This window comes from Haliotis cracherodii, unplaced genomic scaffold (genome assembly GCF_022045235.1).
Source record: "Haliotis cracherodii isolate W230 unplaced genomic scaffold, xgHalCrac1.p SCAF_1, whole genome shotgun sequence".
In the NCBI taxonomy this organism is placed as follows: Eukaryota; Metazoa; Mollusca; class Gastropoda; order Lepetellida; family Haliotidae; genus Haliotis; species Haliotis cracherodii.
The window spans coordinates 40947962-40970779 of NW_027266264.1; the positions used below are offsets into that span (position 1 = coordinate 40947962).

At 39.2% G+C, this 22818-nt stretch overlaps 2 protein-coding genes and 1 non-coding gene across 5 annotated transcripts in view; 1 reads left to right on the forward strand and 2 right to left on the reverse strand.

Moving 5' to 3' along the window:
* LOC139477956 (uncharacterized) overlaps window positions 1-22818 on the forward strand; it is a 405897-nt gene that overhangs the window by 67092 nt on the left and 315987 nt on the right. For all 3 annotated transcript variants that reach the window (XM_071260404.1, XM_071260406.1, XM_071260405.1), the window contains one exon: window positions 19840-20048. In XM_071260404.1, coding sequence (XP_071116505.1) covers window positions 19840-20048 — 209 coding nt within the window. The remainder of the gene's footprint in view (window positions 1-19839; window positions 20049-22818) is intronic.
* Window positions 95-4031, reverse strand: LOC139470783 (integrase/recombinase xerD homolog). Its single transcript, XM_071253077.1, has 4 exons — window positions 3978-4031; window positions 3049-3219; window positions 1876-2527; window positions 95-441 (listed from the first exon to the last, which is right to left on the reverse strand). The coding sequence occupies exons 1-4, from the start codon at window positions 4029-4031 to the stop codon at window positions 95-97; spliced, it is 1224 nt and encodes a 407-aa protein (XP_071109178.1).
* On the reverse strand, window positions 4759-4854 carry Trnak-uuu (transfer RNA lysine (anticodon UUU)). The gene is made up of 2 exons: window positions 4818-4854; window positions 4759-4794 (listed from the first exon to the last, which is right to left on the reverse strand). It is a non-coding gene; the product is annotated as a tRNA-Lys (tRNA).

The following is a 22818-nucleotide window of genomic DNA, read 5'->3' on the forward strand; positions in this document are numbered from 1 at the left end:
CATCCAGACTGGAACAAATGTACTATAGTAGCATTTGGCAGTTATAGTTACTTTCCTTTAGTTCTTGTTAACTAACAATGTCTAACATGAATAATTATGTCACGGGAAGACGTATATACGACTGATAGCATTCTGACTTCCACCTGCCGTATTGCTGGATGAGATGTGGTGGTACCCCATTGATAGCTGCTGTTGTTGCTGCCCCGATTCGGAAAGAATGGGAAGAATAACTTTCAGTGCCTATTGAGCTGAGGGCCAAGGCCTTTTTTAGGACCGCTTGGAACTGATACCTGGTTAGTGGTGACTGATCAAAGTGGATAAATGCTGGGACGGGGCCAGATGGGCGCACATTTAAGTATGCCTTAAGGGCAGCCACTGGGCAGGTTGATTTACCTGGTGTCACCTCTATACCCACTGAATTGCCGTACCCACGTTGGTCGCCTTTGGAGTGTGGAGTGAGTGAGTGAGTGAGTGAGTGAGTGAGTGAGTTGGGTTTAACGCAGGGGTCCGGAAAATTTTAAATCCCAATCGGACATTTGCATTTAGGCAACGCCCCCTTCAAATAGCCTATTTTAGTACGACTTTTACACACACGTTACAATTTAAGTTGTCACGTATTCATAATATGATGAATTATGAATTGTTTCAATTTATATTGTTTAATTCACCGGACAATTAATAACAAATAATATCATTTTTGATATATTTGGAAAACATACTTTTGTTTCTGTTATAATAACGATCTGTTAACGTAGTGAACGTTCTAATTAATATTCATGAGTCTGCTCAAGTGTACGCGTTGTAACATTTGGATCGAGACTATTATCCCATATTTGGTTATCACGTGACCTCACGGGAAGGAAAAGTTTTTACAAACTAAAGATTATTTAAAAACAGATAATATAATCACAAATACTAAAATATCGTTGATAGCAATAGTTATTTGAATACTTTTTTCATCTGTACTTAATTATTGATCATAATAAAAATGGTATCGATCGTCACAGAAAGCAAAATGGCGGTCAATCAAGATTCAATATACGACTAGCTACTGAAAACAATAAAATCTGCAGATCCTCATTGTATGTCAACCAAGTGAAAGTCGTTAGCCACGACTTACAAAATGATCATCCAGACTTTGAGGGTTTGGCAGATCCGGTCGACTGGCTGTCGTTACGCTTTCGCTTCTTGTCTGAGGTTACGTATCGTAGCATTGTGAAGATAATGAGGTACTTCGATGATGCAAGGTATTTATGTACAGTTGTAAACACCTTTTACTCAAATTAACAAGATGTTCTCAGTAACTAATCCTTGATTAATCAGTGTCAACTCATTTGATTGCCTATTACAGTGATTGACCGATTGGACTATCATGTACGTATGATGTATTTACAGTAATCAAAACAAACAAAGCTTGTCAGTGTAGATAATCTTCATTGTGTTACAACTGCAGACAGAAACTGCTCAGTCCTAACTGTTGATCATGTCCGGTCAAAATTTAAGAATGTCCGGACAATACTTTTTAAAATGTCCGGACAGAAAGATTTAAATGTCCGGTAAGCAATATTTTAAACCGGACATTTGAGATTCCCAATCGGACATGTCCGGCGCATATGACGGTTTCCGGACCCCTGGTTTAACGCCGTTTTTAACAGTATTCCAGTTATATCGCAGCGTGTCAGCTTAATGTGGGAGGAAAGCCCGAAGTGATGCAGGTCTCAGACGTTTACCACTTCGGTGAAACCCACGAGCACGGGTATGGTGCTGACAAACCTAGAAACATAATTGGGGCGAACCGGGAATAGAACCCACAATCATAGGTTTCTGGCGCAAGGGACGCAACTCTGCACAGCGAATCGCTGCGCCTTAGACGACTGGGCCACCCGTGCCCCCCTTTGGAGTGTGGAAGGTGGATAGTAGCTTTCTCCGTTTCGCCCGATATGCTTACGTTATTGATGGAGCAGCCTGGCTGTGACATCTTAGTTTGAACTAGTTCGCTTACCCTAAAGAAGCCAAAGAAGGCTTTACAATAGACAGCTCTGAAGAGGCATACCTCGTATGACGAGGAACAAACCTGCGTGAGATTGTTGATGACCACCTTCAACAGATCCAGAGTAATAGGTTTCCTTGTGTCCTGGCGCCCTCTTGACTTGTACATACCTGTTATTAGTTTAGTAACCAGGAAATGATTGGTACAGTCTTCCATACCTTTAAGTTTATGGTTGGCGGATATACCAGCGATATATGTTTTTACTGTGTTGGGAGAATGGTTGGTGACTGACAAATGAGCAATAAAGTTTACGACCTTATCTAGGGGGACTGGCCACGTTTCCGGAAGCTGATGCACCGATCTGAACTGCTGCAGCGCGTTGATGCCTGTCCTGTAAGTCGACCAGGTATTTTCAGATAGTGACTGTAGTAGTAGCCTGTCTACTTCTTGCTTCAGATGTGCCATATGTTGTCTGGAACTGGTGTTGGCGCAGGCTCTGCTTCCGGTGCTACTGCCCGGAAACGATTGAACTGAAACCTCGAGAGTGCATCGGCTATAACATTGGAATTAGTTGCAATGTATTTTGATTTAAACAAAATGTTATAGTTAAGACAAAGGAGGATGAGGCGGCGGAGAAGATTCATCACCCGAGGGGCTTTGGTTGATTGCTTGTTGATGATTGCCACCACTGCCTGGTTGTCACAGTAGAACAGTATTTTCTTGTTCATCAGCTGTGTTCCCCATAGCTGAATGGCGCAGACGATGGGAAACAGCTCCAGAAAGGTCATGTCAAGTGTTGTCCCATCCTTAACCCAATGGTCAGGCCATCTACCACAGAACCATCTGCCCTGAAGGTAGGCCCCAAACCCTATGCACCCTGCTGCATCTGTGTAAAGCTGAAGGTGAGAGTTGTCCACCCACAGCTTGTCCTGAAATACTGATACACCATTAAAGTTCGTGAGAAATGTAAGCCACATTGGGATGGCCCTACACACAAAATTGAGCTTACCAATGAGTGACTGTAATTCTTTCTTTGTTGCCTTTGAGTTTGATGTGGCGAGTATGCGCCGGATTTGGGCTGTGATTTCATTGATCTTACCTTCCGGTATTCTCACCTGCATAGCTAGCGTGTCTATTTCAAGTCCCAGAAATGTAAGTTGAGACACTGGGCCTACTGTTTTATCCTGGGCGATGGGAATACCAAGCTGAGTAAGCATTTCTAATGCAGACTGCAAATAGTATTGGCATTATGTTGTGCCCTGCTGTTCCCCGGTCAGAAAATCATCAAGGTAATGCATAATAGGTATTGCTGGGGTATGCTGCACCATTGGAGGAATGAGCTGAAGGTCTCAAAAATAGCACATGATATCGAGCATCCAAATGGTAAGCATTTATCGAAGTAAAATTTACCTTCAAATTGGATACCCAGCAGTTCGAAATCATTCGGGTGCACTGGTATAATTCTGAATGCTGACTTGATGTCGAACTTTGCAAGCAGTGCTCCCTTTCCCAAGTGTTGCACCATCTGTACAGCTTCGTCGAACTTGGCATAAGAGACGGAACATGCTTGCGGATCTATGTGGTCGTTAATTGACCCTCCTTTGGGATAAGACAGATGATGAATTAAACGGAAATCATCGACTTTCTCACCTTGACATTGTTGTGATTCTGCCTGTTTCTTTGGGATTAGACCTACAGGGGATACTTGCAAGTTAACAAAGGGCATAGTGATAAACGGTCCTGCCATTCTGTTAAGATCCAGTTCTTTTTTAAGCTTTTGTCTAACAATGTCCCTCCTATCTTTATGGGTTGCTGATTGTAAATTACCTGCTAGCTGACTATGGCGTGTACCTTGGAACTCGAGTTGGAAACCAAATGTAAAACCATTGAGCAAATATTGCGCATCATCTGCGTTTAACTGCGAATAACGACACAACCATGGTGTTAACTTATCTAGTTTGACGGGAGTAGGAGCCAAAGACCTTACCTCTAGTTCCTCTGGTTGACTGCCTTGGGCCGCTAAAGCGTGGGCTTGAGCCATTAAAGCGTGAGCTTGAGCTATTGTTTGCAAGGGGGGGTCGTGTGACACCCTGTCCTCGAAAGCAGGTCGACGCCCCGTGAGCTGTTTCGCCGCACTTGCTGCATATGTGGGAGTACGCGCAGCTGTACTTTTTACACCCATGAGGTTTGTTGAATGCGTAGCATAGGTTAAGCGCAGGGTCTGAAACACTTGAGGTAGTCAGCTGACCGAACGAACCACCTACCTGTTGACGCCCCGACTGCGGGATCATATATTTTAGCCATAGCTCGCCGTCAACTTTGTCCCATTGTCGTAGAGGGTCTCTGGCCATCCTATGTCGGAATTGCTGGTCGTATAGACACCAGGCATTCGGTCCACATCTAAGTGCCGCTGAATGGATTGTCTCCATGTACGATAATAGGCTTTCCACTATCCGTAGACTGAAATGTTTGGCAAGGTATATGTTCATGTAAATATGGAAACCTGATGTCCAGTTTCCCAGTGTTATTTTTCTCGTTGGCGCTTTGACAGGTTTAAATAGCACCTTACCTGCAGTATCGGTGACCATAGTAAGCGCTTCGCTCTCCTCCGTGCCCGCGTCGTTGGGTAGAAGTATCCCGATGTCCACATACTCACCTCGCCATACCTTTTCCCTGGTTTGTTGTTTGACGTGTGCATCGATAAACTTGAAGATGAGGGATTCCCCCGACGGACGATTTTGATTGGCTGACGTGGTCGGAAAGAGGACCGCCCGAACAGGGACTCGAACCCTGGACCCTCAGATCACTCTGATTGTGACAGACCGCTTAAAAGTCTGATGCTCTACCGACTGAGCTATCCGGGCTCTGACGATAATCGCCTAAATTCGTGTTCATAATCGGCATCTGTTATTTTAGATTCTGTTAAGTTACTATAGAATGATTCGAGGGGTGGTAATTCAGTTTCTTTGAATCTAGACCAATCATCCATATATTCGTAAGGATATACACCTTTTCTCAGCAACAAATGTTGAGTTATCTTATCAGTATATTTATTTGTTATCGCGAAGTCATCGGGATTGTTCGCATTAGCTAAATTGTCCAGGGAAGATAACAGAAACTGTACGGAGTCTATGAATCTAAGCCCATTACTTTGCTTTATTCTAGATTTCCCGTCCTTGTCCCTATAATGTATATTTTTAGTCAACAAGAATGATATGTATTTTTCCATATTATCAGGAATGCACGTTAAACCGCCGTCGGTCTTAGAGATAGCTAGCATAATGAAATGTGAATCGTATCCCCAAAGGTTGTGAAACCCAACGGGGATGGGTATTGTTTGAGACTTCATTTTTAGTTTCAAGTTACACTCGTTATGCGCGGCTCCCCGATAATTACCCGTGACGTGACAATGGTCTCTTACAGAATCCCCATCCAGGGGTTTATTACAAACGTGACAACTCGTTGACTTCTTGTGGGCCCTCCAATTATCCCTCGTCATACGCATGGGTTTCTTACACATTAATTTTTCCCTGATTATTCTCTCTTCGTTTTGTAGATATTCTAGGAACTTTCCCGCTGCATCGGGACCTCTGTAAATCACGGGAGTGTTTGTTTTCCCATCATACCTTACAACTACATATCCAAACCCACAAGGAATATGTTCTTGAGTTTTGTACGTACTTTGATTATTATCGTGGTTGGTATTTTCTATGGGTTTGATAAGTGCTTCGAAGTCGGCGTAAATTACGTACGGTACTGGCATTTGATTACAATAATGTTCAAATTTTAATATATTTTTTCCCTCTTTAGGCATATCGATCCTGATAGCATTCTGTCCAACACCTCTACAGTCTTCTTTATGCGCTTCTAATAGATCTTGTCTACTGTACCCATGCAGGCATCTTTCGCAGAAATATTTCTTTTCCTTATGTTTTGTTTGATCATATAGCACCCTGTTTAAACTCTTTATCCACGTATAATGATATTTACCATCTTTTTCGATCAGAAATGAATTGATTCTGGGAATATGTTCCGGAGCGGAGCTTATCCTGTGTACAACAATTCCTTTAGAATGTCCGAAAACATTTATAGCTAAATTATTTTGCTTTTCCACCTTATCAATTTGTGATATTGGTGTAGGTTTGTCTATACCATCGAAGTTGAGTCCATCGTTTTGGGGATAGCTAGAAGGTCTATCCGGATTTTTGTCTACGGGGAACAATGCAGATCTTATCATCATTCTTAAACAGTCATCAGATTTATTTTTTACATTAATTATGGCTATTTTCTTCTTATAATACGGGGGCAAATCTATATAAGATCCACCTTTGAAGGGCATATAATTCGCTATATCTAAATATAAACTATCAATTTTATCCACACCCCAACCCGAACCTCTATTAGTCCAGCGTTCTAAAGTTTCCTGTATCCTCTGAATTGATGTATCTAATGATGCGTTTATAGTATCGGATTCGGTTATAACTTCTTGATTGCTTCGGAAATATGGTTCGGTATATTCGACGCTATCGTCTGCGTTACTTTTACTCAATGACATTTTAATCGTCAGCTGGTATTTTATACTATGTAAATCATCTAACTCCTCGTTAATTTTACTCGATATGATGGGCTTAATATCTTTAACATCCATGTTGGAATTAATTTCCATCTTCCAACCTCTTAGATATTTACCAACGCCGGCGGATGTGGGTACAAATATTAATTCTCTGTGTACCCCGTCGTCATTCATTACCCAATCTCTCGATAGGTATGTTTTATTAACGCTTATAGTCGGGCACAGAATAATAATACGATCCAAAACGTCCCGATAATGACTTTCTGAAATATCTAGAATAAAAGCTGTTTTTCCGCAGCCCGTTTGCCCGCATATGATAGCGCAGTGAGGATCTTTAGGTAAAAGATTATCAATAGATTGCTTGCACGAATCTCCCATTTTGTATATTAAGTTGCGCATCCATAATCACGTACAAATATATGTTTAATTTACCAGCCGATTCCTGGAGCTTCGTTATCTGTATGGTGACACCCTCGCTAGCATTTTCTATTCTCCTCCCACTGCCGCGTAGTTGGTCATCGTCCGTTGTTCGCATGTCGAGCTATAGCGCGTACTTCGTGGTTAGGTATTCACCCATCGATACACTCCCGAGAGACAGATCTTTCACAACCGCGTTAACTTCCGGAGAACGTTTTATAGAAGGAAGTTTTTTAATCTCATCCCACTGGTGATACGCTAACATTCCTTGGCTATATAGTTGATTAGGAACGCCCTCGATAGTCAATTCTACTTTCGTAATCTTGGGATTGTAGAACTTCTCGGTATTTCTTTTAAACGCATCAGAGGGGTCCTCGAACAACATTAAAATACCCTTCAACGACCTCGTGGGGACGTTTAGATTGATATTCCACATCGTATCTTTTTTGTCCCTCGTGATCTGTCGGTGTCGCAGCACGAGATCGTACAAAATGGCTAAACTTCCCGAATACTGGTTACGAATTTGTCTGGATAATTCGGGATCCGTTATCATATCGTACTCGAGTGAGATATTGTCAATGGAATAGCTAGCATCTTCAGCAGCTCTGATTACTCTACCGTAGTCGTTAAAAGTGAGTTCGTATTCTAACCTATCGCCTAGGGATGCTTGATAAAAGGGCATGTGGGAATCTAGTAATTCAAAGTCTAGGGGAACATAGAATCTGTTACCTAATGCGTCGGCAACGGCCTGATCTTTTACGACAGTACCATCACCACTAGAAGCATCTACGCGCAGTCTCAATGTGTTCTTATTACAAATACCTTGGTACTGTAAGTTTTCCCGCTCTTTATCCGTTCTCCAGAGATCCATGTAACAATAGTATACATCGCTATCGTCGATACTCAAAACCTCATTACCGCTAATTTTAATAGCGATTTTCTTAACGATAGCACGACCTATGTTCTGAACGGGCTCCCTGTTAACGTCGGTAGAAGTCAAAATAATCGTAAATGCTAGTCGGACAGTTCCCGGAACTAACACATCGTGTGCGCCGAGATTAGGAAAGCGAACCAGAAGCGTTTGATTCTGATCGATGGTACTAGGGTTATTAGTTATAGTAACAGACTGACGAATTGCCTTGACCCCTAATGGATCTCAAAGTCTACGTTGTGGGTTTAACTTGCGTCCGTATTGCGAAGACATTGTTATATTGAAAGTATATAACCATATGTTTAATATAAAAATGGGTGATTTTGAACTAGATACCTTTGATGACTTTGATAACCAGAATTCAATTGAAGATACTGATGAAACCAGGTTAAGTAGTCTTAACGATGAAATATTAAAATCAACCGTCGATGATTATTATGATGCCTTAAAAGAAAAAGATAAAAATTATGTTATCCCAATAGGTCGTGACTATTCAAAGTTTATGCTAGATAGTAAAGGAACATTGCGAGTGCGTGACTCTCCGCATATTGATCTTTTGCATTATAGTTCTCGTAAGCCCCTAGCCTTGTCTACTATAGCCGGCAGACATAGCCGCGAGTTTGTTCGTGATAAATTAGGTTTTGTAGAATACGGACGAGAAAAACTTTCCGCGAAGACTACTAAGGCTCTTCAGACTATGAGGAAAGAACTCGTTAATACAGATGATTTGGAAGCAGCCTCGATGGTGGCCTCGAACGGACTCGGAGAAATCTTAGATACCTATAACGATAATTCTACGGCCAGTGTACCACATTCAGAGTTCAGTATTCGGGAAATACGAGGTCTTGACAAGGCAATGCGAACAATGCGGTGAGAACTCATCAATAATACAGCCAAGCTATCCGAAATCCACAAGCATATAGCTTACGAGAAAACAAAACTCGAACAGGCGGGCGATGAGTTCAGTAGACGCCGCGTAGCGGAAAGAATACGTGACTTAGAAGAGGAAAGATTGGCCCGCCTCGAAGCAGCTTCCAGTAATAGAAAGGCACTTCGTTCGCAAATCAGTCGTATTCGAGAAACTATCGATCAAGTCCTCAACGATGATACTACACTGGCCGATAAAATGAAAACATTGTTCAGAGAACAGGGAATAACAATTACCAGTATTTTAACCGCGTTGGGATTTATTATATCGACTTTGACTCTCTCGTTAACAGGTGGTACAGGTGGTACAGGTGGAGGCGGATCACCCCCTAACGATAAAAATGGTATAAAAGAGTGGATAAAAAAGCATTTAAAAGCATTAGGTTCAGCACTGGGAAAGCTCGCTGAGAAAGCCGCGGCCGCACTTCCTGGTATAATAGGGAGTGTTGTTTCCTGGCTATTGAATTTATTAGCTAAGACCACCACTTGGCTTAGTCAAAACTTGTGGGGGTTGATCGTAGCAATTGCAGGGCTGTTTTACGTGTTCGCTAAGAACTATTTAACCACCAAATCATGAGTAAACCAACTGAGACTCCACCCACTACAAGCGCTATTTTTTCATCGATATGTTGTTGATTTTTAGCCTCAATATGCGGTGACACTTGTGCATCAGTAGATGTTTGTGAAACATGTGGTGTTTGTGGCTTGACTATTCCCTTTTCGCCCGTGATCGTTTGCGTTATTAATTCGACGTTAATATCTGAATTTATACCTGGTTTTTGTTGATCGGTAGCGATAACAATTTTATTATTATAGCCTATCACTTGACCGATCTTAAGTTCCATATTACTCGGAGACATGTATAGTCCCGGCGCATAAACGTAGTCCACTTTGGATTGAGCGTACTGTAATGCATCTTGAAAACGCTTTATAGACAATAGTATGTCAACTGGTGAATTAATGGCGTCCTCCACGTTTGAGACAAACTGTTTTTGCGCATCGAGCGCCGTCCCAGAACCGATAATGGACGTTCGTGTTTGAGATTGCGCACTGAGAATTGCCCATACATAAGTTCTTATCGATTCATTAACTCTTACAAATCCTGGATTAGTAAAATTATTTTCCGTTTTATCATTAAGAAATTCATTCCAAGCGTTTTCGGTATCGTTCATTTGTATAAATTTTGTAACAATATAAATTAAACCACTCTTAAAACTCATAATATCCCCTCTCCAATCGTTACTATAAAGTTCCCAGCCTTTATACCAATCACCGGTTTTATGCCAATGATCATATATTCTTGCGTAAAGTTTGCTGGTTCTATACAACTTACCAAAATTAACTGGAAGTTTATTAAGTACTTTATACACATAATCGCTTTCTTCTTTGACGGATTTATTTTCCTCTGTGTGAGGAACACCTAGACCATGGTTTGCTCTTTTAATGCGCCAATCTTTACTTGTAGAAACATTAAATTCCTGACAAATACGCTCATACGCGGACCTATCATAATTATTATTTGTGGAATTCCACGCTCGATCCTGCGGTAATGGAGCACTAATTTCTTTAAGTATATGTCTAATCTGATAGCACACGTGAAATGACATAACATACTTATTCAGTTCAAATCCTGGAGCGTAAAGAGATATGCCACATCCCGTTGTGGCACAACATATGGCAAAGTTTAACTGAGTCTGCCAAAATTGCATCGGATTGTGAAACCAATCATGCACCATTTTATCGCTAGTTGCCGTGACTCTGTATTTTTCAAAGATATCAGGGAATTTAACTAAAAATTCAGCACCAGAGGCACTTACTATAATCGATTGATCAGTAATGTATCTCGATTTCATATTTAAGTTATGATATAGTATCATTGTATATTTAATATGTATGTTACACTCCCGGGGATAACAAATGGTCAGTCTATTGAACTGCTTCATACTATCGATAACTCGGATGGACAACTCGAAGTAGCTCTATGCGATGTAACGTATTACCCACGGTGGACCAATATAAATGCTACGAGAAGAAATAATGAGATGTTTATATTAGATGAAAACGACGACAATCTTGTTGACAAATACATTATTATACCTGATGGGTATTACAGTGTATGCTCACTCAATGATGAATTTTTTAAGCCTAATGGAGTTAGTCTCACACAAAATGAGGCGAATGGGAAAATAAGATTAAGCGCTGGAAAAAAGGGTGTAATGATTTCAATGTACTTAAGATTTACACTTGGATGGAGAGGACAAGTAACAGTATTCGAGGCATCAGATCAGGGGGTTTAATTACCCGATTTAGTTCCCTATAAAGAGTTGTTCATCCATCTTGATCAAATCAGTACGACGGATAATATTCAACAAGAAAGTCCTTTAACTCTACTCAGAAGTGTTCCAGTGAAAAATGAAAAATATAATAGCGGTAGAACGGAATCTTTCTCGTCATTACAATATAAAAAATTAAAGCGGGGTATTATTTCAGACCTCAAAAATTCTGTATTAGATGTAAAACACCAACCTGTACATATAGGATACTTAAGTGTAACACTCCATATTATAAATAATGGTTGATGCATCAGGCCCTAGAACGATAAGACAATGTAATACAATTGCGCTTTCCGATCTCGGAGACACGGAAGGATTCGGTAAACCCGGTACCAATGGTAAGTTATACGCTTTACACTTACACGATAATGTATACAAGCGGAAAGAAGTCACATTCACGGGTAATCTAGAAGATTTAAGCGATGTCGACGTTAGTAGACTCCTTAAAACCACTCTGTACAATATCATTTACAACAGTGAGAATAAATGGACTATGGTCGAAGCAAACATCAAGTGGCTACTGAATATCGTCATTACCCCACCTTATGCGATGATGGGTAAGGGACATAATTTAACTAAGATAATAAATAGTGGCATCGTACTCGCGGCCTATATCCCGTCAAAACGAAAAAGTGTGTTAGTCACTCCCCTGCCAGAAAAACCAGGTCATATGTTATATAGTCGTCCGGCAATCCAAAATGTTAGTTTAAATTTGGTTACAGAATTCGATGATATTAAAGTTAACTTGAGTGCAATACCTAATATTTCTACGCTTATCATTGAAGTCTTGTTCGGAGATGCACCGGTAGATGCCTTCGAAATATTAACAGGTCTATCGATTAAATGGCTCAAGAAACACGAGCGTCAACGTTGCAGTATTATTCATGTCGGAGCATCACCCGTTGCAACCCTCGAGGGGTTTCAAATTATTAAAAGTGACAGAATTTCTCTTTCTAAGATATTCTTACCGTATAATATACATTTGATAAGGTTGATGTATACTATCAAAACATTTAAGCAAGGCCAATTAAAGACTATTATATATTCGTAATATACACTATGAGTTTATATCCAGCGCTCGATGAAGCAATTGAAAAGATGGAAACTGTTGATGGATTTCGATTACATCAAATAAGCGACATAAAACATCGAATAGAAAAGGATAGGGAGTTGAGACTTGGATTGTATAAAAAGTAATGCTCTAGACGGAGTTGACACCGCTCTTGTAGTGGCTGGCATGGGACTCGGTGTAGCCGGTGTCGGTTTACTATCAACTATAATCGCCGCGCCTATCGTGCTCGGCATGGAAATAACCGCTGGAATCTCGGGACTGGCAGGAATAGCGATAAAATTCATTTCTCGTAGGTTGCAAAAGAAAGCATTAAAACACGATAAGATTCGAATACTCGCCGAAGCAAAGTTGAACAGCATTGAGGATCATATTTCGACAGCAATGGTCGATTGTAAGATATCCGAGGATGAGTTTCGTTTAGTGCTGTCGGAACTCACCAAATACAACGTAATGAAGCAGGAGATTCGATCAAAATCTCGTAAGACCAATGGTATTAGCGAAGACGAGAAAAAAAAGTTCATAGAACAAGGGAGGCAACAAGCGCGTCAATTATTCCGTGCCAAAACCAAAGAACTGGTTGGAGGTTAAAAATAAATTGCTTACTATTGTTTGATCACATTTAGACAAATGCTTACATAAATATATATAATAATGGAAAAAACTATTAAATGGAGAGAATTACCACAAGGTTTTTATTATATCAGTGATGTCAAACCAACCAAATACGGTAATCAGTTGTTTCTTATCAATTTACAAGAAGAGTGTAGTTATATAGTCTGGTCTCCTAGTAAAATGAACGAAGAACTTAATAAAAATGTTGAATATCGCTTTATCGATAAAAATAATGAAGAATATTTTTATTACCATTTAGGCTCATCTAAAGCAATGATTGGCCCCAGGTATTGGTGAGCTAGAGCTGAATCTCATGACTATCGTTGAATCGCATAATCATTTACACATAAAAAATACTACCTGTAGTAGCAGTATAGGTATATGAATCTGGCTCCAGTGGAAGTGGTCCAGAACCCCCATTACCTATACTACTGAGGGACCACTGTATTAAAATACGTATTCTCCCCAACCTATTCCTCTCATTGATGTAATCTCTCTTCCTAGCATAAATAATCTGGTTCCTGACCCTATCAGCACCGTGTTCCTTACATAAACAATAACGACCTTTGGACCTCTATCCCGCATACAGAACACGTATAGTTTATGTTTCCGCGCCTGATGTAATAATTGTGTATGCCGCAGTAAATTTCAACACAGCGGCGGTTACATAGAGTCTTCTTACCCATGAGTGTAAATTTGCAATTATTCATGGTTATACATCTATCATATCATTTGTCCAAATGCAAATCACATCTACACTATTTATTAGGCAGTCAGCCAACGCTATTAGGTCATGGTTTATGCATAGCCACAGCTGTGGTTATTTATGCGTAATTGTATAACTGAAAATCAATACAGCAGTCAATCCCATAATCACAAATGTGACCTCGCGGTTCTTTTGTTCCTCTGACGGTGTATAAAACTGACTCATTGTTGGTCTCGGTATTGGGTCGAGTTTTTTCCCATAAACGAGGAGGTATTTGTGGCAGATTCGTCATCCTTAAACGTTTGAATTGAATGTCCTTCCTTAAGCAGTTTTTCATGAATAAAGTCTAATCTCTTCATTCTCTGCTGAGACTGAGCTGCTTGGAGTTGTTCCATTGCTTCGTTATGTCGTTTACGCTCCTCTTCAACTTCTTTAGCGTTTGATTCCCTCAAAGTTGAAAATAAATAATTACTCCCCGAAAAAGCTAGAGCATTAACAATTGCTCCACCGACCATCATCACAATTGTTGCCATATGTTCAATAATATAAAATATTCAAATGTTTAATTACTTCATTATGTCTTCCGGGATAAGTCCTTGTTTGATGAGCATATCCTTCGTTGCCATAGCTAATCCAATATCCAGAATCATCATACCTATATCAAATCCATTAAAATCCAGCTTGGGAGGTGTGGCTTTAGTAATCATTTTAGCTAAACGGGCATGGCCAAGCCGCTGACCACCGCTGAATGATACGTTGTGTTTACCAACATTTTACCGTCTGTAACTGGAGTAGTCATGCTTCTTATAGCATTATATGGGGGCTAACCTCTAATTGAACTTGTTGTTGCATTGGGGGTGACGTTTTCTCTTCTCCGGTCTTATAAAAGAACCATACAGCCGCTATACCAGCAACTCCTACTAGTGCCCATGTTTTAATCGGATTAATATTTGAATTATTTATTAATTTCGCTTTGCGCGCCAGTCCTCCCTTCCTCCCAGCTGCTATTTTTGGGGGGTTCTTAATAACTCTGGGTTGTTTTTGTGTTTGTGGTGCATTCACATGTTGTGTTTTCTCATTCACTTGTTGTTCTTCGTTCACATGTTGTTGCGTTTCCGCAATATGTGGTGTCTGTTGTGATTGTGTTTCCGCAATCTGTTGAGTCTCCATTATTATTAAGTGGACACGTATGTTTAAATTGACAATACCTAGCCGTTATTAAAGCTGTGGTGAGTGGAGCTAAAAACATTCCGTATCTATGATAAAACTCACAGCTCACTGAGCTTATAGCGTGTTCGATGAATTGGTCTTTCTCGAGAGATTCGCATAAATACATGCGATGTTCTGCCGGGATAGGGAGAAACGTACTAGCTCCGACTGTGTATAGTTGTAACATAGCCGACCCTATCGTTTTAGTCATGGTAGCTCCCAGTCTAGACTCGTAACGCGCGTACAGTTTTTTAATCTCTTCGTCGGTCATGTTATCAATTTTTTCGACGGTATAATTTTCTTCCAAATTTTGGAAACATTTTCCACCGGCTATCAAAGCCGCGAGTCTTTCTCTATGTTTATCTAAAGATTTATCAGATTCTTTGAGCATTTGTTCGATGAGTTCGTCGCATTCCATAATGTAATACCTAAGGAGATATTTAAGTCTAACATAATATAATATGGCATATCCAATACAACCCGTATTAATGAACTGTTGCGAAAGAAGGAGGATTTCGAACCACATTTAATGTCATATTAACCGCTAATGTTCAATTTGCCACATTTTGCTACATTTTTGCTACATTTTGCTAAGCAATTGCATAAGCAGCTGGTTGATCGGTTTTTAATATGAGTTTACAGTGCTTCAATGCCACTAACAGTTTTCTGATTTTATCTCGTTCGAGCTTGGTATAAATGACATCATTTTCGCACCCTCTCTAGCATTTTCTATTCTCCTCCCACTGCTGTGTAGTTGGTCATCGTCCGTTGTTCACATGTCGAGCCATAGCGCGTACTTCGTGGTGAGGTATTCACCCATCGATACACTCCCGAGAGACAGATCTTTCACGACCGCGTTAACTTCCGGGGAACGTTTTATAGAAGGAAGTTTTTTAATCTCATCCCACTGGTGATACGCTAGCATTCCTTGGCTATATAGTTGATTAGGAACGCCCTCGATAGTCAATTCTACTTTTGTAATCTTGGGATTGTAGAACTTCTCGGTATTTCTTTTAAACGCATCGTAGGGGTCCTCAACAACGCCATTTGGAAGGTATTTTTCACCCAGAACAGTTCCATGATATAGCAGTGCATATGGCAAAGTTTAACTGGTTCTGTCAAAATTGCATTGGATTATGGAACCAATCATGCACCATTTTATCGCTAGTTGCCGTGACCCTGTATTTTTCGAAGATATCAGGGAATTTAGGAAAAAAATTAGCACTAGAGGCACTTAATAAAATCGACTGATTAGTAATGTACTTAAATGTTTCATATTTAAGTTATGATATAGTATCTTTGTATATTTAATATGTATGTTACACTCCCAGGAATAACAAATGGTCAGTCTATTGAACTGCTTCATACTATCGATAACTCGGTTGGTCAACTTGAAGTCGCTATCTGCGATGTAACATATTACCCCCGGTGGGCCAATATAAGTGCTGCGAGAGATAATAATAAGATAGTACTATTTGATGATAACACTCACATTGTTATATCTGATGGGTATTACAGCGTATGCTTGCTAAATGATGAAATTTTCAAGCCTTTTGGACATAGGCTCACACAAAATGAGTCGAAGGGGATGCTGATTTTAAACACTGGAGAAAAGGGTGTAACTCTTGCCCCGGGGATAGCAGAAACACTTGGACTTAGCAGAATAGGAATAATATTACTACCCAACCAAATACAGCATGGAGTTAAATTGCCCGATTTAGTTCCCTATAAAGAGTTGTGTATCCAACTTGATCAGATAAGTACGACCGATATTATTCAACTCGACAGTCCTTCAACTCTGCTGAGAGCTATTCCAGTCAAAGATGAAAAATACAATAGCGGTAGAATGGAATCTTTCTCAATATTACAATATAAAAAATTAAAGCGGGGTATTATTTCAGACCTCAAAATTTCTGTATTAGATGTAAAACATCAACCTGTTCATATAGGATACTTAAGTGTAACACTCCATATTATAAATAATGGTTGATTCATTAGGCCCTGGATCGCATAACTTTAGACAATGTCATACAATTGCGCTTTCCGATCTCGGAGACACAGAAGGATTCCGTAAACCCGGTATTGATGGCAAGTTATACGCTTTACACTTACAAGATAATGTATACATGCGGAAAGAAGTTACATTCACAGGTAATCTAAGTGATTTCGACGTTAGTAGACTCAATAAAAACACTCATACAATTTTACTTGCAACGATGATAATAAATGGACTATGATCAAAGCAAAAATTGAGTGGCTACTGAATATCGTCATTACCCCACCATATGTGATGATGGGTAAGGCAAATGATTTACCTAAGTTAATAAATAGTGTGATCGTACTCAGGGCTTATATCCCATCAAAACGAAAAAGTGTGTTAGTCTCTTCCTGCCAGAAAACCCAGGTCATATGTTATTGAGTCGTCCGGCATAAAAAAAAGTGAGTTTAAATTTGGTTACTGAATTCAATGACATAAAAGATAACTTGAAGGATATACCCGATCATTCTACAATTATTATTGAAGTTCTGTTTGGGGATGCATTGGAAGATGCCTTCGAGATATTACTAGGTCTATCAATTAAATGGCTCAAGCAACACGAGTGTCAACGTTGTAGTATTATTATTAATGGAGTAGCATCACCCGTTGCAACCCTTGAGGGGGTCCAAGTTGATAAAGGTGATAGCATTTCTCTTACTAAGATATTTATGTCATATAATATACATTTAATAAGGTTGATGTATACTCTCAAAACATTGAAGCAAGACCAATTAAAGACTATTATATGATATGATAATATACACTATGGGTTTGTATACAGCGCTCGATGAAGCATCTGAAAAGATGGATACTGTTGATGGATTTCGATTACATCAAATTAGCAACATATAACATTGAATAGAAAAGGAGAGGGAGTTGAGACTTGGATTGTATAAAAAGTATCGCAGAGCCGTGAATGCTCTTGACGGAGTTGACACTGCACTTGTAACGGCTGGCATTGGACTCGGTGTATCAACTATAATCACCCCGCCTTTCGTACTTGGCATGGAAATAGCTGCCGGAGTCTCAGGACTGGCAGGAATAGTGATCAAATTTATTTCTTGTAAGTTGCAAAAGAAAGCATTCAAACATAATATTCAGACACTCGCCGAAGCAAAGTTGAACAGCATTGAGGATCATATTTCAACAGCACTGGCTGATTGTAAGATATCCGAGAAGGAATTTCTTTAGTGTTGTCAGAACTCACCAAATACAATGCAATGAAGCAGGAGATTCGATCAAATTTCATAAGACCAGTGGTATTAGCGAAGACGAGTAAAAAAAGTTCATAGAACAAGGGAGGCAACAAGCGCGTCAATTATTCCGTGCCAGAACTGGTTGGAGATTAAAAATAGATTGCTTCCTATCGTTGGAACACATTTAAACGAATGCTTACATAAGTATATAATAATGGAGCCAATCAAATGGCGAGATATACCACAGGGTATATATTATATCAGTGATGTCTAACCAACCAAATACGGTCATCAATTGTTTCTTTCCAATTTCGAAAAAGAGTATATAGTCTGGTCATCTAGTAAAATGAATGAAGAACTGTTGAATATTACTTTGTTTAAAATAATGGTATGCGTATGAGTAAAAATAATAGAGAATATTTTCATTACAATTTAGTTTAATCTCATGACAATTGTTAAATAGCATCATCATTTTTGCATAAAAAATTCCATCTGTAGTAGCAGTATAGGTATATAAATCTGGCTCCAGTGGGGTTGCAGCAGAACCCCCATTACCTATACTAGTTGCTGTGTGACAACAAGTGGAGGTTGAACTGAGAGAAAGCTTGCTTAATGTTACAGAGCTATGGCATGAATGTTTAATGTATAAAATACTAAAGTATAAAACATAACTAATATTCTTACTAATAGTATATTCTTAATGTTTAATGTAAATATCATAATCAACTAATAAGATGGAATGGTAACAAGGTCATACAACCTTACAACTAACTTATAAATCTTAATTAATAGTTATCTACATATGTTTAAATACTTGAGCCTGTCACACTTGGATATTATGATGAGCATCATGTGGCTTTGACTCCTTTAATCTAACTTTGATTAGCGCCTTTTGATGAAACCTGGCAGTACCACCATGTTTTTACTCATGTCTCCTCGGATGGTTTTATTTGTCAATAAAGATTACCATTTACAATGGGATTAAAAGGCAAGTAAAGAATTGATTGAACAATTGGTTCAAGTTGCAGTGTACTTTTACAGTGATGTGAGATACTTTTGTCAGGAGAGATGCTCGATATTTTCCGGAGAATTGCTGCCTGCAATATGAAATACTGCAGGAATAAATACTTAGAGAGACTAAATACAATGAAATGAATAACAAAATGCATTCTTTGTGCACGTCCATTATTGTAGATATAACTTAGCATGTATACAAGATAATATTAAAATACACTATTGCTCAGGTTAAAGTTCAGCCTCTAAAACATTCATTCAAAACATCAACATTAATTGAAATATATGATTCAATGTAAATATGATAATTACTTCCTAGATGCTTATTTATAATGCCTAATCTTTGATTACTATTTAATCCTATTTGGAAGTCAAGATAAATTATAACCTAACCTTTTGTGGTGATCTACGCATACTCCTAATGCAGTGAAGGTGGCAATATGGAGTTGGTCAGAGAAGAAGGTAAAGTTTGAATTTGGCCAATCACAGGATAGCTTGGGATGTGATTGATGAATTGAGGGCTGGACAAAGAATGTAGTATAGCTTGGGATGTGATTGATAACTTAGGGCTGGACTTAGAATGATGGGATAAAAACACACCTCTGTTGAATATAGTTCAACATTAACAAAACTTGAAATAGATTTATTTACAAAAAAAACTAAAATACAAATATATACATCTGCTACAATACTTTTGCCAAAGCTAAAACAATTTCATTTCAAGTTTACTGTGTCACTTGTTCCTGCCTCTCCTTGACTGCATGTTATTTCATTGTGGGATGATGTTGTTTTAATGCTTTGTATTTTTGTGTGTGTTGTAGAATATAATCGTAACGAGCTTGTGTCTCAGGGAGCACTACCTGTGTTGGTGGATATGCTACATTCCCCAGATGAAGAGATCCAGTATACTTGTATTGCTGCACTCAGCAATGTTGCTGTCCATGAAAAACATCGAGCAATGATGGTAGCTATTGGCAATCATGATGTTATTCTGCGGCTGATCAGTTTGATGTACTCAAGACAAGAAAAGGTAGGAAGGATAGCTCATGACCACTCGCATTGAAAGTGTGAGTGGGTGTATGCAAGGCTACTTACATGCATTTTAAGCCCATTTCCCCAGAAAGTGCATGCATATATACCTCCACAGGTCATTGTGACCTGCAGGTATTACTACAACAGATTTATAATTTTTTATCTCATGAGTTTGGTGGCAGAATGAAGAGATGAAAATATTAGCACAATTTCTCCCATTACATTTCTCTTCACCAATGTAAAAAACAGTCAGTAACCAGATGCTAGATAAGGTTCTTAATAGCTTCCCAAGCACCATGCACTTCATTTTCGAGGTTGAACTTCACATCATGAAAATCTCTGTTTTGTACATTAGACCAAGTTCTGTTTATTCCTTTTCCACCCCAGCTTATCACTTCTGAGAAAACCCTTTTCCACCGCGTTGGAAATTGTTTTCTGTATTTTCATTTTAGTTTTTGACATTTTCGCTTTTGTTTTTGACATTTTCGTTTTGGTTTTTGACATTTCCATTTTAGTTTTTGACATTTTCGCTTCACATTTCAGCGACTCAATAGCTACTTGAAAGTACATTTTCCATGTTTTCAGTTGTTTTTATACATGATTTATCACATATTTGTATGACAGATCATGTTAATTTGCAAAAGGTTACGATAACAGTACGTGAAATATCAAAATATGGATAAACAGACTCCATGTCCCTTATGGGCCACCGTACACCCCAGCTTATAACTTCTGAGAGAACCCTTTTCCAACCCTGCTTATAACTTCTAAGAAAACCCTTTTCCACCCCTGCTTATAACTTCTGAGAAAACCCTTTTCCACCCTGGTTATAGCCTCTGAAGAAACCCTTTCTCCACCCTGCTTATAACTTCTGAGAGAACCCTTTTCCACCCCTGGTTATAGCCTCTGAAGAAACCCTTTCTCCACCCTGGTTACAACTTCTGAGAGAACCCTTTTCCACCCCTGCTTATAACTTCTGAGAGAACCCTTTTCCACCCCTGCTTATAACTTCTGAGAAAACCCTTTTCCAACCCTGGTTATAGCCTCTGAAGAAACCCTTTCTCCACCCTGCTTACAACTTCTGAGAGAACCCTTTTCCACCCCTGCTTATAACTTCTGAGAGAACCCTTTTCCACCCCTGCTTATAACTTCTGAGAAAACCCTTTTCCACCCCTGGTTATAGCCTCTGAAGAAACCCTTTCTCCACCCTGCTTATAACTTCTGAGAGAACCCTTTTCCACCCCTGGTTATAGCCTCTGAAGAAACCCTTTCTCCACCCTGGTAACAACTTCTGAGAGAACCCTTTTCCACCCCTGCTTATAACTTCTGAGAGAACCCTTTCCCACCCCTGCTTATAACTTCTGAGAAAACCCTTTTCTACCCCTGGTTATAGCCTCTGAAGAAACCCTTTCTCCACCCTGCTTACAACTTCTGAGAGAACCCTTTTCCACCCCTGCTTATAACTTCTGAGAGAACCCTTTTCCACCCCTGCTTATAACTTCTGAGAAAACCCTTTTCCACCCCTGGTTATAGCCTCTGAAGAAACCCTTTCTCCACCCTGCATATAACTTCTGAGAAAACCCTTTTTCACCCCCGATTATAACTTCTGAAAAAACCCTTTTCCACCCCTGCTTATAACTTCTGAGAAAACCCTTTTTCACCCCAGCTTATAACTTCTCAGAAAACCCTTTTCCACCCCTTGAAAACAGACAACAGAGAGTAATTATTCAGGGCAATAGATCTGGGTCAAAATCTATAATGGCAGGTGACTCTCAAGGGTCAATTTTAGGACCATTTGTATTCCTAGTGTACATTACATTACTACATTAATCATATAGTTGATGGTATTGATAGTAATATCCTTCTTTTTGCGGAGCAACAAGTCACGATAAGTTGTATGCTGAAACAAATTTCCTACCACAAGTCCTAAGACGCGCAGAACACAAAACTAACTCTTTTGTATAAAATGATCAATCACTTCACGCCTGAATATCTTTCTTGTCTTATGCCTCGAAATGTCTCTGCTAACTTCAAGACTTCAAGACTCTTTTATTCTGTAATAAAGGCCTCCAGCCCAGAGTACATGTGTATATAATCAAGTCACAACAAATTTTAAGTTACAAACAACAATTACAATCATTAAGAAGAGATCTACTATAATCATCAAGAGGAGGTGAAGCATTCGTAAACTGTATATAAAGTTGTCTCCCTTTAACCTATGAGATAAACCTGCCTTGCCTGCGTGCATTTAACAATATAAAGTGCTAAAGATTCTGACAAAGAATTATCTGTCATAACTTTCTCAAATTTGTCGAGAGTACAAAGATTACAAGTACAAAAACATGGCAAAAGCATATTTCTGAACTTGTTATACAAGTAACATGATGTAATAAAATGAACTTCATCCTCCACAACTGATACACTCAGATTATCAAAACAATATTTACATACTCTATCCTCTCTAGCAACACCTCCCCACCGCCCAATTTCAACAGCCAGTTTGTGGTTACCACATCTGAATCGACTAAGAAAAATTCTTAAATTTTTACTCTTCATATTGTGCAAATACCTTTCAGGCTCCAACACTGATTTGATAATGGAATAATTATAAAGCTTACTTGTTTCACTTATAGATAGTGCCCATGTTTGTTTCCAACAATCCTGCAACCTTTCCCTACAAATTCTAAGGAAATGGGTTATGTCACCAACACCCTGTTCAAACCAAACTAGACCAAATCCAAGTCTGTTCAACAGATATTTTATTCTAG

Coding starts and splice junctions, on each gene's coding strand:
- LOC139470783 (XM_071253077.1), bottom strand. CDS start 4,031: ATGGCTCAAGCCCACGCTTTAGCGGCCCAAGGCAGTCAACCAGAGGAA. Junction 2,528..3,048: donor CCCAAATCCGGCGCATACTC/GCCACATCAAAC, acceptor TGCACTCTCGAG/GTTTCAGTTCAATCGTTTCC. Junction 442..1,875: donor AGGGGGGCACGGGTGGCCCA/GTCGTCTAAGGC, acceptor CACACTCCAAAG/GCGACCAACGTGGGTACGGC.